Below are 16,935 nucleotides of genomic sequence, written 5' to 3'. Positions count from 1 at the left end.
AGACCCGATCTTTCTTTTTATAATTATATAAAAGCATGTTACTAAAATTAATGTTTTTAAGCATTGCTTTATTTAAACATAAAAGCTTGTTATTATAACGTTTGTTATTATTTTTTTACAAGCTTTTATTTAACTCATTGACTGTGTCCAAATTAGTTCTCTATCTCATCAAACTATTGGGTACTATTAGACACGCGTCATCGCGTTCATAATAGTTTTTATTCATGCAACTAAATTGTAAATTGTAAATTTAAAAAAAAATTAAATTATTGATTTTTTTTTCGTAAAAAAACATTTTAATAACCAGCTAATTATATGCACTAAAAGTAGAAAAAATATACTACTATTTAAAAAACTATAAAGAAAAGTGTGGATCTCTTTCTAAATATTAGTAAAGGTATAGAGTCCTTGCAAACACGTGACCTAAATCACGTGATACCTACGCCCGCCGCCACAGTGGTGTACACCAGACGTAAACACAATCAGCTGTTCACCAGCGCTGGACGTGTTCACCAGCGCTGGACGTGTTCACCGTATGAAAAGAACCGCACCCTCGGAAAAGGAAAAATACGTGGCGGCGGGCGTAGGTATCACGAACGGACGTGACGTCATATGAAAGGACTCTATAAATATATACTAAAGTGACCCACGCTTTTCTTTATAGTTATTGAAATAGCAGTTTATAATTTTTTTTCTACTTTTTAGTGCATATAATTATATAAAAGCTTGTTAATAATTTGATTTATTTTTTATTTTGAAAATTGGATGACAAATCTAAACTAACATGCACAGTGGCGTAAGCAGGGGGGGGGGGGGGGGTTAGGGGGGGGTCATAGCTCCCCCCAATAGACCCCTCAGTTTTATTGCAAATCGAAAGTCTGAGGGGGGGGGGGGGGGATGCTAATCAAAAGTCTGAGAGGGGGGGGGGGTGCAAATCGAAAGTTTGTCCCCGGGTAAAAATTGGACCCCCCGCCTTGAGACGATCCTGGCTACGCCACTGAACATGCGCACCAACTGAACGCACCGCCTAACCTTTGTCTTTACCTTTCTAGAAGATGATAGGATGGCCTTGGTTGTGTACACTTCCTGTCTAAGTTGGAGCAATGGCATTTCCATGTGTACGATAAAGAAAAACACACATAGCTCTTGTAAGTAAGTAGTGTGATACATAAAAAGCCAATGTTATCTTATGAATTGCACATTTTTGAAAACTTGTTAATATTCATCTAGATTTAGTCTAAAAGTTATTCTTGTGAACTGACATAGACAAGTAAAAAAATAACAAACAGTCTTTCAAAGTCAAATAATTTTGATAGTATCCTATTGGGTGTTGCAGTAATACTTTGCTAGATAACATGCTATTTTTCAAAAAATTATATAAATTAATTGGCAAGCGCTAAAATTATGTTTTAGCTGTCAAAAATTAAAACAAAATATTAAGTATTGATTTTTACGTGTTTTGAATTTTTTAATTCAAGATAAACTATTGAAAATAATTTTTGAAATAATTAATAATATTAATTCATTAATCCATTCAAAGTTTTGGAAAAACTTCCGCCAGGGAGAGATAAAATTTTTCAAACTAAATGAATTTTTGTGATCATGATTCCCATTGATAAAAAAACATGGCGGCTGCTTGTTTCTTGACTTCGCTTCAACATTTTAAACTCATCATGAACTCCCAATATGCAACAAATATACAAAATTTCAAGTCTATTGTGTACGTACGGTTGGGAAGTAATGTATTTGCATTCAATTCTGACAGAAAAGTTTTGTGGCGGTAAGTAAATTAATTATTTTTAAAAGTTAAATCTAAGACCTAGCAAGCCTAGCCCCAGGGGACATTACTCCTACTGGACGATTTGGTAAACAGTAAACAAACAATTATCAAGTTCGACTTTACACTTTATTTCAGCATATTGCAACTAGATCTAGATATCTAATAGTTATTAGTAATAGATCTCAATCTACCTGATCCTAAATCTGTTCTTTATACTTCCTTAACTAGAGTCTAGATCTAGATCTATACTATTACTAATACCTCTAAATAAAAATTGACAGTGATTAGATTTAGACTTTAGTGATTAGATCATTAGTTACTAGTTAGTGTATGTTTGTTTGTAGAGATCTGATTGCAAGTACTTATCTAAAGTACAAGTAGTGACTACGACTAGTCTAACTAAGTGCAGACTGTAGACTACTGAGGATGTTAGTGTAGTTCAGTTGAGCATAGTTACTGAAGTAGACTTAGTAGAGAGTGAATGCAACATTGTGAGTGTAATAAATTAAAAAGTTAATAATAGGACCTAATGATAATTAATAATTAATGACGAAGTGACTAGCCGGAATAAGATTTTTCTATAATTCTAGATCCAGTGAGTAGGTCTCTGAGTCTATATATATTTTTTTCTAGATGTAGCTAGTTAACAACAGTGCTAAATCTAGTTAGTAACTTGTCTAGAGAAATCTAGATCTAGAATTATTTAGTAATTTAGTAGGCAATAATTATTATAAATAATAATATTATAATATTAATAAAATTAAAATGTTGACATCTGTTGCTACTGCGAACCTATCTAGATTTGATTTAAGAAGTAGATTTAAAGTTTAGTTGACTGCTAAAGATTAAGAAAGTCTGCTACTAACTAGAGTAGTAGGCATATGCTTACTTAGAAATCTAGATGTAGGAAGTTTATGTGTAAATCTAGCAAGACCCAGTTATTTTAGTAGGCATTGAATTATGGTTATTAGATCTAGAGTTTAGATTTAGTAATAGATTTGTCAATATTGACCTGAAGTTATAGATTTAATGGCTAGTTTTGATTGCAATTTTATTTATATTTTTGATACGCTTATTATGTATAAAAATGTAAACTATGATTATAAGACAAAATTTTAAGTATAAATATTGTGTGTAAATCTATTTTTCAGAATACCTGAATTAAATCTGTGCATATAGACCTCTAGTAAACACAGAAGAAAGTACCCTACACATGTTCCAGGCAACCTTAACTAAGACTATCAACAAAACATAGGAAATCAAAATGTGTTTTAGAATGAAGATTTCATCTGAGTCTGCAATTTATGAATAACAATATTTGATGCAGGAAAAAATTAAATTCCCTGAAATTAAGGGACAAATATTACATTAATAAATAAAGTGCCTTTATCTTTAAATACTAAATAAATTATTAATTTATTTAATAAAAATTGAACTTGTCTTAATCATTGAATTTGTTTATTGATTGTAATTGTTATTGTTAGTGTATGAAAATATTGTAAACAACAGTGAGAGTTGTAAAGTTCCTGTTTCTAGCCTGTTTGTCCATGGATCAGATTGCAAAGAGTTCAACTGTTCTGTGAACTTGGCATTGGAAGCCATGATGTGGTCAGCACTTTGACAATGCCATTACTTTCACTGATGTGAGTTTGGTACCCCTCATTGCTGGGTGCACTCAGGGACTTTTTACTGACTTAAACCTCAATTCAACTTGAGACTGTGGGTTAGTAGTAATGGCAGTCTAGCGCCAGTGTGTTTTTCTTCATATAAAATTTGCAAGTTAAACACTGTTTAGTTTCCTCAATCACTACAGCTTTCCAAAATCACTGAACTAACACACACAACACAAAGAACGTATTAAAACAACACTCAATAAAAATAACATAAATCTTAACACTTGATAAAAGATTTATTTAGGATATATCAATATATATTTTTACAATGACCTACAAATACTAAATTGGGATTCATTGGTCAAGCAGTAGAGCACACAATTGATAAACCAAAGAAGTGGTTTGAGGGCTTGAGTACATTATCATTAAGGGTAACTGGCTTGAGATACTGACTTTAAGTGTAAAACACACAACTGTTTTATTGGTCTAAGTAAAAAAAACAAGACATTATTAATATTATTACAAGTGGAACATGCTTCATCTGTGGAATAATACTTTCATTAACAGTAAAAATAAATATTAACTAGTGTACACAGACACTAAAAATACATGCTTACTGTAAAGCAAAAGTAATTCTTCTAAAACAATGTAATATACATTAGGCTTATTTAGTCATATCTATTTATTCTGAGTGATATAGTCAGAATTCTGTAATTTTAGCATATTTAATTTCTACTAAGTAAGCCTTGTACAACAGTATGAATATCTAGAATCTAGCTATATAGATTAATTGAAGTTGCTGATTTTTTTTTTAAATCATGGAATTAAATTTTCAATGTTAAACTAAAAGCTCAATGACAGTAACACAAAGTCAAACAAAGCTTATTACAATTAAACTAATTAGGCCCTAATGTTAGTAATTATTAGATTAATCCAATTTTTAGGCCCACTTTGGGCTTAAATCAAATTTGGAATTTCTAAAGCTATTACTATATATAGAATTTTATCTAGTAATACTGGTACACTATAACTTGTCTATATATATATAACGATAACTATCTCTACGAGGACTAACTACTAAGCAGACGACTTATTAGTAATTACGGTTATTAGGTCTAGCCTACTGTCACCGTGTAATATCTAGTTTAAGTTTATCTTCTTCTAGATCTAATGCTAAAAGAAAAAGTACTAGGAAAAGGATTATTTTTTTTTAAATATGGCATTGATTTAAAATAGGGGCCTATTTATTAAAATGAATAAAGGCAAAGTCTTTATAACTAAATAGGCCTAATTTAAATTAGGGGCCTATAATTAACTATAATATGATTAATACATAGGGCCTAATTACTAATTTAATCAGTCCTAAACTTTCTAAGCAAAAGAAAGTCTAGAGAAAAATTTATGGGCCTAAATTCAAAAGTAAAGTCTAAAGGTTTCTGTTTTACATAAATCTAGCTAATTATTCTATTATTACTAGTCTAAATCTAGCTTAAATACTAGCTAGCTAACTAAACTAATACTAACACCTATTACTATTATTATATTAATAAAAGTATTCATATTAATCATATAGGCCTAGTTCACTATAAAAGAAATTAGCTATAGTCTATATAATATACAGTAACAGGCCTATACTTAATACTATTATTATTATAGATCTAGGTCTAACTAAAATAAGGCTGAGATCTAGATCTAGATAAAATAGGCCCTAGATCTAGTAGGCCCTAAATAATACTATTTGACGATTTGTTATAATATATTATTATATCTAGATCTACTGTTTATAACTTAAACTTCAGACTTAATTAAACTTAAAGTATGAGTGTATGACGTATCATTAATAATTAATATTAATTTTAGGCCTAGTACTTAGTACTAAGTTAGTACACTAAAGTAGAATCTAATTAGTAACTAATTACTATAGTAATTTAATTAGTAACTAATTAGTAATTTACTAATTAAGCCTATATAATTACTAAAGTTCTTTAATCTTTAATTCTTTAGACTTGGTCACTTGACTTTACAACCTCTTCTTTACTCTTCTAATAAAATCGGTTTAGACTACGGTCCCTAGATCAGATCAAGATTCTAGTTCTAGATTTCTAGATCTAGAGAGTTAGTAGTAGAATTACTAGAATCTACCTCTAAAACTCTAAAACTAAATCTAACGAGTCGGTTATATTCTAAATATAATTCTAGACTAGATCTAGATCTATATTAAAATCTGAAAACTCAATTCTTTATCTAGACAGATCTAGATTTAGAATCTAGATCTAGAATCTAGATTAGATTTTAATTTTCTATCTCGATTTCTAGATCTAAATTCACGAAATTCTGATTTTAAATTCTTGAGTTTGTTTTGAAGCCAAAAGCGAAAGTAGCTTTCCTAACTTAAAAAAAAAAGATTTAATAAAAATATTCAGATTTGGTTTAAAAAAACTAAAAAAATAAAAAGAACTGCTGCCTTGTAGTTTGTTCTGGTTGTACAAAGTTTACGGAAGTAAATCCAAAAAGAACAGCAGATGCATAACAAGTAATACTTCAATGTTTTGGAGGGAATCCCAACACTATAATATAAGAACGAAGAAGAAGACAATCTCAAATTAAAAAAAAAATATTTTGAGTTAAAGACAGAATAACATTGTGAAAGACTAAATGAGCCAACTTTATATGTAGAATATGGTTGTTACAATTAATGCTGTGATAATATTTAACGGATTGAATATAATATCCCCCATTGCGGTTGGTGGGGAAGAGTTTGAGGTTGGGCTCAAGGTAGAACAGTGCCTTACCTTCCCGAGTACAAAACGTACACAAAATAATTACTAATGTTTAGTTATTTAAATTATAGAAGTAGCCCTACATGTGATGACGTTATTACATTTTCTTTCTTAATTACGTTTCATTTGTCAACTTGTTATGCGCTGTACAGCCAGTTGTCTCAGATTTCAACCTGTTTTTATCACTGGATTTGTCTACATAGCATTTGTACACACTTTTATCCATTTAAGAAAAAAAAACTTTAAGCAATTTCCTCTCCTAGATGGGTTGCTGTCAGTGTTTCTTCCAGAATTTTATCTCCGGGGGGGGGGGGGGGGGCACTTGAAATGTTCGGGGAGGCGGTAGACTTTCTTCGGGGGGGAGGGGGCGGACACTGTTAAACGTATATATTTTGTATATAAATTATATACATTTCATTTCGTTCGGGGGGGGGGGGGCGGAAGAAACTCTGGTTGCTGTCCGTAGCTTTTAGGTACCGAGCGTCATCTGCCCGGCGGCTAGAGCTGGGGACCCATTAGCATTACACGCTAGACCACGGTGACCCCTGTTTTGAAGTATTAAAAAAGCAGTTAGAGTACCGAAGAACAAGTAATTAAAGAATTAAAGAACATCAATTTTGTGTTAAGTACTAGTATTTTAAAGTAATGAGGCACAGGTATTCAAAGTATCGACTTACATAATTTTGAAATACAAAAGTACATAGATGTGCAGAATTAAAAGTATTTACATACATTTAAAGTATCATGGCTTAGAAGTATCGAATGAAAGTAAATACAGCAAATTTGATATTTAAAACATATGTACATCGATATTAATATCAATATACAAGTATTGATGAAGAGGTAATTAAAGAAACGATGTATTGAATTTAAGACATCATAGTAAAAAACTTATGTGTGGCGTAGCAAAGAAAAAAAAACCTTTTGTAAACACTGCTCTAGACGATATTCTGTTGACGGCAAAAAAAAAAAACATCCGAAAAATAATAACAAAAAATAATTTAAAATTTCAGCATCAGTTTTACAAATCTGCCTTTCAGCAAGTCACCTATTTTCATCTAAGAATGCAATTTTCAGCCTTGGGATTAAGTTTGTTTTTATTTCTTACAGGTAAATTAAAACAATTTTTGTCATCCTTTGTTTATTCTGACTAAATAACATGTGCGCCATAGTTTTAGTTTTATGAAAAAACCAAAAAAACTGTAGAAAAGTTAAGTAACTCAATTTTACACAGAGTTGAAACGTATGGCTAATTGTATTAACACTGCAAAACATGTGTTTTAAATATTGATTTTTTTTTCGATTGTACTAAAACAAATATAAACACACCAGCACAACTTTTCATTTTTAATTTCTCATCACTTTTTGACAACTTTCTCAGTCTTCTGCCAAGAACCCAAGACCGACGAGAACTCTCTAGAATTTCAAAGAGCAAATGGAATCAATGCTACTATAGACGGCTACAGACCCAAATGTCGAGGGTGTGTGAGGTTCGGAGAGGATGAACTCCAAGTCTATGGCACTTTTACTCTACCAAAGGACAAGTGGCACTTGATGACTCGAAGTAAATGGTTTGGTGCACCTGGCTTTGCAGTCGTAATGTGCGCTATTGATCTTAGAACCACCAATAATTACGACTGCTCAAATTACTCCGATCTTAAATCTTGGACAATGGTAATGATTAGCCTGTATGTTTTTTTTTAAAAATTATTCTTAAAACCACATAAGCTCAATTAACTGTTATGTCGGTCAAAAAAATATTTGGACGAAATATCTTTAAAAGAAATAACTGTTGACAAAATATCTAAACAAAATCCAATGCAAACGATAAAATCATTTACGACCAAATACCCTTTGACAAAAATAGTAGAGTGCTAAATATCATAGTGTTAAAATTTATTAGGAAAAAAAAAGATAATTATTTATTTCTAGACTATTCTATACAGTGACGACCAAAGGAGTGGGTTGGCGACGAATTTTCATTCGAATTTTTAGAATAGTTTTCTTTCCAACTTTCTCCTAACGGCTGATTTTCCATTTTTTGAATAAAACCGGATCCCATGATTAATAAAGTAAATATTTTTTTGGAAGGCCATTTTAGATTTTAACAAATATTCGAGATAAATTAAGATACACATTATCCTATATTTTCTTCTATTCAGTTTTGCTTTTATAACAAAGACATCTTTAAACCCAATGGCTGTAAAATATGGAATGAAACACCAAGATGGCAAGAATGCTACTGTAGGGACACTGAACCAATACAGTGGTTCGCTACAATAACCCCAAGATATTTTCGCAAGACTTCTATGATAATCCGAGCTGTGTGGGATGGAATGATTTTGGGGAGCCCAAGAAGGTTTCCATACCAGCCTCACGACACGCTGTATATCAAGGATCTTATTGGTAACTTGATAACTTGAGTATCGTTACAGCTAGGTTGATGAATTTCTTAAACAAGTATAATATTAAATATGTAGATATCTATCAACTCAAGTTATAGGCTTTTGAAAAATTGAAAGTAGAAAAAGTTCCACATTTCGGTTATCGGAAATCGCTCAAAAGTTGATATTGATCTACAAATTTGACATAATACTTATACATGAAACTTCACAACTCAGCTGCAAATTTTTACCCGATTAAAATAAGTGACCTATACTCCGTTTATGCTGAAATACTAAGAAGTAAAACGGTGGAAACTGACATAAATTTCATGTGATTTTTGTGTACGATTACAATACTTTCTCTATTCTCTGTATACAAGAAAGTAAATATTTTAAGTAATTAAAAATGGATTGAAAAATTATATCTATATCCCGAGTTGCCATCCCCTGTTGTTTTATATAAGAATATTCGAGAAATAAATGGTTTATTTTAAATTACTTCAATTTAGCCCTACTAAAGCTGTATGCCGATATGACTAAATATTAAAGCTTGGCCTTAAAAATACAAACATTACAATACAAAAAAAAATTGTGCTTCACAAAATGTTTAACGTAATATGACAAACATAAAATCTTTTTGGTGGTTTAGAAAACAAATAGCCGTGGGATATTTTGTCTGTTATTTTTAGCCTGAGATCTTTTTTCTTATATCATTTGCTATTAAACCACTCACGAAATTTTTACTTCTTAGCTCAATCAAGCGAGTTACAGTTAAAAGTTGCTTTAGACTAAAACGCTAAACACACACCCTATCATAAATACGCTTGCACAACCCTCTAGACATAATGTGTAGTAAAATAGTTTTATAATTCAGATCGTGGCCACATTGTTATGACATGGGAGGGATCGACTAATAGATCAAAATCCTGGGCGTCGGGTAAGTTGTTTGTCTTTTCAAAAAAAATGTAAGTTACTTTTACAGTGGAGATATGTTATATTTAAAGTTAAAGCAAGAAATAAACCAAGACAAACAATTACTTTCTTGTAAATATCAAGCCTGTGGTTTCCGTCTTGCTGTTGTGCTTGTGGGTAGTCTCATTTCAATTACTTGCCTTAGTATGTTTGGTAAACATCGCCTTTTGCGTCTTGTGCTGAAGCCTGAATGGTTATTAGCTTTTACATTACTAAACCCAGCCAGAAGTCTTTAGATGCCAGTTTTTCTAGGTTTATGAAAAATCAAGCCTAGTTTTTATAACACATTTTTAAGAATAGTATGCCAATAATAAAGCTTAAATCAAAAGCATTGTAAAACAAATGTGAATAGGCATATCGCTAGTTAAGACAACGACTGTATACATGTAGATTTTGAAACAACTTATGATGTATAAATGTAGATCATGTTACAACTTGGATCATGTAAATTTAGTTTGCAACAACGACCATATCTTTTCATTTCTTTACAGATCTTCTTCTGGAGTTCACCTTAGTGGTTCTAGCCCTCGGTATCGTGGATTTCTTCCAGTCTTAGACTGAGATTCTGGTGATAGATGTCCATTGGGATGTGACCAGTAGAAGTATCTGAACCAGGCAACTCTATACACGCATCAAATAGAATAGGAAACATTTCTTGTTCAAATACAGCATCATGTTTTTCTTGTGTTATTTTTCATATTATCAACAACACAATTAGAGTTGTTTAATACGACAGCAATCGCGTTAGGAATGGTTTTTTTTGTTTCTTAAATACCGTTAGATTTACCGAATTGGTGCAAATTTTTTTTTGCTTTTTTAAAGATTGACATGCTTTGCATACAATTTCTTTTGTATTTAAAATTTCTTTAAGTAGGGTTCACATACATTAAGTTTATTTAAGTAGGGGTCACATACATTAAGTTTATTTAAGTAGGGGTCTCATACATTAAGTTTATTTAAGTTCGAATTGTTTGATATTTCTTGAAGTCCTAATTAAATAAAATTTTTATAAAGTGTGCTTATAGTTTTTTTTAAGTGTGACTGGTGGGCGTATAACATTAATTAACAACAGTTGTCCTAGACACTTTGCATTAAATTTTGCAGCTGTCAGATAGGTTACCATACCAACATTTCTTTTGCAGCATTTGGTCTTATCATTAATGTTACTTTTTGTTATGTTCGTGGTCAAAATCTACATGATCAGAATTATGTATATATTTCCTGTTGATAGTCTGATATAGACACATTCATTCCAGCGGTGTTCTCAGACGCCGAGACTCCTACTGTATCACCCCATTTCCTTCTCTACTTCAGGAAATTTAGCACTTTTATACATTGTTCTGATGTTCAAAGTTGTTAACTCTGGCTTTTTTTTAGTCGTCCGAAGATTAGTCAGCTTCCTATCTATCTAAGAGCTTTCATTAGCACACATCATAAGATTTAGCAACTAGATATAAAGATACGTTTATGAAATGTAGATATAGATGCATGGTAACATGTATAGATATAATACGTATTCTGATGAGATGAAACTTCATAACGAATGGTGTTGCTAATGTCTTTTTTTATCGTAATATTGGCAAACGATATTTTCAAACGAGAGCATGGTTTACACACTGTGGCCATCAGACAGAGATACTTGCCGGTCGTCTAGTTGAACCATCACGATCAAGATATCGTGACAACAATTGTCGGATTTTCAACATCATTAACGACTATATAAAGAGAGAACACACTGGTTATTTGCATGATATTCATAATCAAATGTATGTCCCTCGTATTCCATTACAGAGTTGACCAGAAAACAATACATTTCTTATTATTTCATGTTGAATTAAGTTTAGATTTGGTGATAACAATAACATTTTCAGGGTGTGTAATCACTAACGGGATAAATGGCATGGGGGGGGGGATAGCTTCTGTTATGTTGGTGGGGTGAGATATCCTGCGTGTTGTGGACGGGGGAGGGGAGGGCGAAGTATTGTCTTAGCCCTTCTAACCCTTGGCCCAACACCCTTTTTTTACAAGCTTTTATTTAACTCGCTTCCTCTGTCGTCAGTCGTCAGTCTAGATCGAAACGCTGGAGTGAAACTTCGGACACTTCTACTTGACCGATACGGTTCACACTTGGCACGTGGGCCAAGACATGAAGACAATGCAATCTGAAATTAAATTTGACTTAATTGGATGCCTATTTAATTTTTTATGAATTAATTAAAATTGTGACCGAATTAGTAGGCATGTCTATCGAACCACACCACACGCGTCATTACGTTCAACAGCGCGCCATCACGTTTCAATAGGCGCGCAATGGTTTTTAGTCATGAAACTCTATTGTAAATAAAAACATAAAAAGTACTAACAATTTTTTTTCATAAAAAGCATTTTAATAACAAGCTTTTATGTACTAATGCACTAAAAAGTAGAAAATAAATTATAGACTAATATTTAAATAACTATAAAGAAAAGCGTGGGTCTCTTCCTAAACATTAGTAAAGGTATCCTTCCGAAGAGCCTGGTGCGTCGGACTCCCAAGTCCCCTACATATTAGCGTGGGGGAGGAGAGGTGCAAGACTGCCGGGAACCAAGAGGGGTTTGCTCTCGACCCTAACCAGATATCTTGACTTCACGTGGCTTCGGAAGAGTGCCACTAGTCGGACCAAGCTCATGACCCCCCCTAGTGGGTGCGGAATGGCTAGTGGTAGCCAACAGCAGCTAGAGGTTTTTGATCTGGCCGAGTAGAGCTGCTGTATGCGCTAGGCTCAAGAAAAATGGTCGAACGCCCCCCCCACGATCAAGCCGGGTACCAGGCGGTAGGACGACGTCCCGCGTCTGGTGGGTGGGGAAGGAAAGCCCGGTGAGAGCCGACGGAAGTAGCGACCGATGTGTGGGAAACTTGGTCTTATGGTAGGGTTTGCCACACTGAGGCCTGCCTGGCTAATGGAAGTGAACCTTCTGAGCCGGTTTCCGTATAAGTGTTAGGATTGTTACATATAAGTATTTACGTAGATTTAGAGTAGCGTCCCTTTTGTTTACGTGTTTCCATTAACCTTCAATCTATAGTCTATTTTAGTATATTGAGATCAAAGAATGTAAATAAATAGTACACACACATTTTGTAGCATAGGAACGATTGGGAGGGATGTGACATAGAGCGCAGAAAACTTAGATGTTAGGTGGGGTATAAAAGGTGGGGTTAGGATTATTAGGGGGTGCATTCTCTTATAGGCATCCTAGGTTGTGTGATCTTACAAGCAATAAAAGTAACGAATTGTGAACGGACTTCGTGTTGGTTTCTTGTCGACCCTGTCCTCAACTCACAACAGATGGTGGAGCAGCTGGTTGCTCAACGCAGTAGAACAACGTACATCCACCCGATGGTTCTTCCTAACAACCGTTGTGATCTACACTACGCCTATCGTTTGCCGCAACACGCCTGCATTTAGATTCGCCTGCCAAATATTGCAGTGCACCGTGATCCACAGCCGTGCCAGATTCGCCTGCCAAATATTGCAGTGCACCGTGATTTACAGCCGTACCAGATTCGCCCGCCATCTATTGCAGTGCACCGTGATCTACAGCCGTACCAGATTCGCCCGCCATCTATTGCAGTGCACCGTGATCTACAGCCGTGCCAGATTCGCCTGCCAACTATTGCAGTGCACCGTGATCTACAGCCGTACCAGATTCGCCCGCCATCTATTGCAGTGCACCGTGATCTACAGCCGTGCCAGATTCGCCTGACCTTGGACCGTGAATGGACCTTTCGACACTTGATTTAGCTGCTCGAGTCGTTATCGTTTGGGCAGAGACGGACTTCTGTTCGACCGTTACGATATCCAGCGACCATATCGGGTCTCTGATCGTCTATTGACTCCAATCAAGTTCAGGACTACAGACGTGGAGAGTGGACCGAGTGCGCACCGTCTGACACCATCGTGGGATACAAGCTTTGGATTATTTAAAGATAAGTACCTTTTCCTTCATTCTTAGATAGCATTTAATATTTGTATAGTTTATGGTTTCCTCCATCGCTTACTTCATAAGGGCGGTTAGGGTGGGAGGATTCTAAGCGATTCCTCTATTGTCCAGTAGGTTCTGTTTATCTTCAGGTGGGGGACATACCTGGGAGAGGGCGTTATTGTTAGAAGATAACGTTAGGACCCCCGCCTGCAGATAATCACTGCGACTGTTGGCTTTCTTGGTAATTTATTCCTCCATTGTTATTACCCATCATTGTGGTACACGGTTCGGTATGGGAACGGCCGAACATCTGGGTCTCCTTTTTGAGTTGGGGGAAAGGCTAGGCTATTCAGGCGAAGCTCTGGATGATTGGGCGCAGCATCAGATTAATGCAGAACATGAGCGTAAGACTAGTGAGGCCAAATTAGATATTGCGATCGCTGAACAAAGGGCGAAGATAGAGCTAGATTTAGAAAGACTTAGACTAACGGAAAAGTCTAGAGCGGAAATAGAATTAGAAAAACTTAGGCTGGCCGATCAACAGAGTAGGGCTGAGTTAGAACTTGAAAAGCTTCGATTACAAGTACGCCTGGAGGAATCCAGGCATCAGGTAACAGTAACAGACAATAGGGACCGTGATAGTACGGGACTGGGAATATTGGGTAAGATCCCGAAATATGAGGAAGGTAGGGACAATCTTGATTCGTTCATTCGTCGGTTTGAAACCGTTGCTAGGTCAACTAATGTCCCTGAATCCCAATGGGGCACCCAACTCCTCGTGCTAATTGGAGGTAGGGGGCTGGATGCCTGCCAGAGTCTGACTGAACATCAGATGAAGGAGTTTAAAATATTAAAACAGACTCTGCTAGAATATTATCACCTCACGGAAGATGCGTACCGCCAGAAGTTCCGTAATTTAAAACCTAGTAACTCGGATGATTTTAAAATATTCATCAACGAGATTAGTGTCACATTCAACAAGTGGTTTGAGGCCTCTGGTTTAGAACGAACTGCCGATAACTTACAGGAATTTTTCCTGGTGGACAAGGTTCTTTGTTCGGTTGATAGGGACTTGTTTAGTTACCTCGCGACTTGCCAACGATAACAGATCTCTGCCAAAAATATCAGGCTGCTCACCCTGATAGACCAGTCGCGAATGACTCAATACCAATGGCGCCCACTATTTTTACCGCCCAATCTTCACAATCGGGGAGAGGTAGAAGCTCATACAGGGATGAGGGCCTATATAATAGATCAGATAATAGATCCTCCTCGTTACCCAGGGGAAGTAACTGCTATCACTGTAATCAGTACTCTCATAAGGATTGCCCTTGTAGTAGCACGTCTTTTAACCAGAGACCGATAAGATGTTTCAAGTGTGGCCGAACGGGACACGTGAATAGACAATGCAGGAACGGTGGTGGTGGGAATCATAACTTAAATGGCGACCGACGGTATGGTGTTGATACGCCGAGGGACAGAAGATGACTAGGTCTTGTATTTGATAGTGAACCTCCCACTAAATTATGTACTATCAAATGTAGAGTGGGGGATAGAATAGTTGATACATTGAGAGATACGGGTGCAAATATTTGTGGGGTTCGATGTAACTTAGTTGAACCACATGAATACACAGGACAATCATTGGAGGTTGAAGGTTTTGGTGGTGTAGCGAACACGTGGCCTGTGGCGATAATACATATCGATACCCCTTTCTATACAGGTAAGGTGAAAGCGGTGGTGTTTAAAAAGGGCCCGTATGACCTAATCCTTGCTAACGGTCCAGGTATAGGTAATCCTTCAGAAAAATATATCTATGAGTGGTTAAAGACGCAGCGAATTACGCTGGCACAAACTAGGTCTCATACAAAGAAAGAAGCCCTACGGGTAGAAGAATCGGATAATGTAAATAACATGTTGACGAGACAAGCATCAGACGAACAGGGCACATCGATATGGAATCCGGCGGTGTTCCAGAAGGAACAGAAAGATGACCCCAGCCTCGCGAAAATATTTAGATTAGCGCAAAAAAATTCAGTCACGTTATCAAAGTCTACGTCACATGCTTTTACGATAAAGAATAATTCGTTGGTCCGCGTGTACAGAGACAAGGACAGGGAGTATACACAGTTGGTCACACTCAGCAAATATAGACCTATCGTTCTGAAACAGGCACATGATCTTTCACTTGCCGGTCATATGGGGCGAAGAAAGACAAAGCTACGTATTCAGACAGCGTTTTATTGGCCAGGTATGGACAGGGATATAGCTAAATATGTACAGTCGTGCAAAGTTTGCGGGGAAAAGGGGAAAACACCTCAACCAGCACCGTTACAAAAAACAGATCTAGCGTGTCGCCCATTTCAGAAAATTGCGATAGATATTATTGGTCCTCTGAGTCCTACGTCTGCAAGAGGCCACAGGTTCGTGCTGACCATAGTTGATCTAGCGACTAGATGGCCCGAAGCCTACCCTCTCAAATCCACAACTTCGAACGATATAATTAACTGTTTAATACAGTTCTTCTCTAGAACGGGTTTTCCCGAAGTGATATTGTCCGATAACGGGCCCCAGTTTGCCTCAGAACTAACTAATAAAATCTCCTGTTTGTTGGGTATCAAACAGGTTTTTGCAACCCCTTACCATCCTCAAAGCAATGGCATTTGCGAACGTCTCAATGGCACTATAAAGGCCATGTTAAGTAAACTACCCATAACTGAATTTAACTGATAGCTTTAATTGGGATTTAATTTTACCATGTCTGTTATTTGCATATAGGGAATTACCGCATTCAGTCACCGGGTTTTCCCCATTTGAATTAGTATATGGCGCGAATCCTAGAGGACCCATGCAGCTAATGAAGTCCCTGCTATTGAATGAACAATTAGATAGTGACACAAAAATGTCTTATGAGAGATTTATTGATCTACGTGAGCAAATAATTAGGACTTGTGAAACAGCTAAAATGTCATTAGATATTAATCAAGAAATATACAGAGCCAGAATCAATAATAGTCGGAGATTGAGGAAATTCAATGTGGGGGATTTAGTGAGGGTTTTACTACCATCAAAAGACAATAAGATGCAGCTGGCTTGGCGGGGGCCTTTTAAGATTACTAGAAAAGTGACAGATGTAGACTACGAAGTCAATATAAATAATAAGCACCGTATTTTTCATGTGGACATTTTAAGTTTATTCGAGGTACGGCCAGATGAGCTGGAACTGTCTACCGTGACGCCTACAGTAAATTGCGCTATGATTAACAACACTGAAGATTGTGATGACAACGAGATTCACACAGTGTCATCTGGACAAGAGAGTTATAGGGATGTAAAATTAGGACATATGCCTGACGACATTAAAACCAGAATTTCACAACTTCTGCTCGACTTCTGCGACGTATTGTCTGCCATCCCTGGTAAAACGACTGCTATAGAACATG

General features: G+C 35.7%; 1 protein-coding gene across 2 annotated transcripts; it reads left to right on the top strand.

The window, feature by feature from the left end:
* The first annotated feature begins 1,078 nt into the window (after positions 1 to 1,078).
* On the top strand, positions 1,079 to 10,484 carry LOC131943832 (uncharacterized). Of its 2 annotated transcripts, none has more exons than XM_059304119.1 (6): positions 1,079 to 1,148; positions 7,187 to 7,283; positions 7,555 to 7,847; positions 8,336 to 8,579; positions 9,432 to 9,494; positions 10,021 to 10,484. In XM_059304119.1, the coding sequence occupies exons 2-6, from the start codon at positions 7,238 to 7,240 to the stop codon at positions 10,083 to 10,085; spliced, it is 711 nt and encodes a 236-aa protein (XP_059160102.1). In that variant the 5' UTR covers positions 1,079 to 1,148; positions 7,187 to 7,237; the 3' UTR covers positions 10,086 to 10,484. The 2 variants fall into 2 exon arrangements, with proteins under 2 accessions (XP_059160102.1, XP_059160109.1); XM_059304126.1 differs by having other exon boundaries at positions 1,079 to 1,152.
* Positions 10,485 to 16,935: the final 6,451 nt, after the last annotated feature.

Source organism: Physella acuta, unplaced genomic scaffold, assembly GCF_028476545.2.
Source record: "Physella acuta isolate Inbredline_101_S28 unplaced genomic scaffold, ASM2847654v3 ptg000040l, whole genome shotgun sequence".
NCBI classification, from domain to species: Eukaryota; Metazoa; Mollusca; class Gastropoda; family Physidae; genus Physella; species Physella acuta.
The sequence above is the reverse complement of the archived record's forward strand: the minus strand, read 5'-3'. Positions and strand labels throughout refer to the sequence as shown.

Coding starts and splice junctions, on each gene's coding strand:
- LOC131943832 (XM_059304119.1), top strand. CDS start 7,238: ATGCAATTTTCAGCCTTGGGATTAAGTTTGTTTTTATTTCTTACAG. Junction 8,580..9,431: donor GTATATCAAGGATCTTATTG/GTAACTTGATAA, acceptor TTTATAATTCAG/ATCGTGGCCACATTGTTATG. Junction 9,495..10,020: donor ATCAAAATCCTGGGCGTCGG/GTAAGTTGTTTG, acceptor ATTTCTTTACAG/ATCTTCTTCTGGAGTTCACC.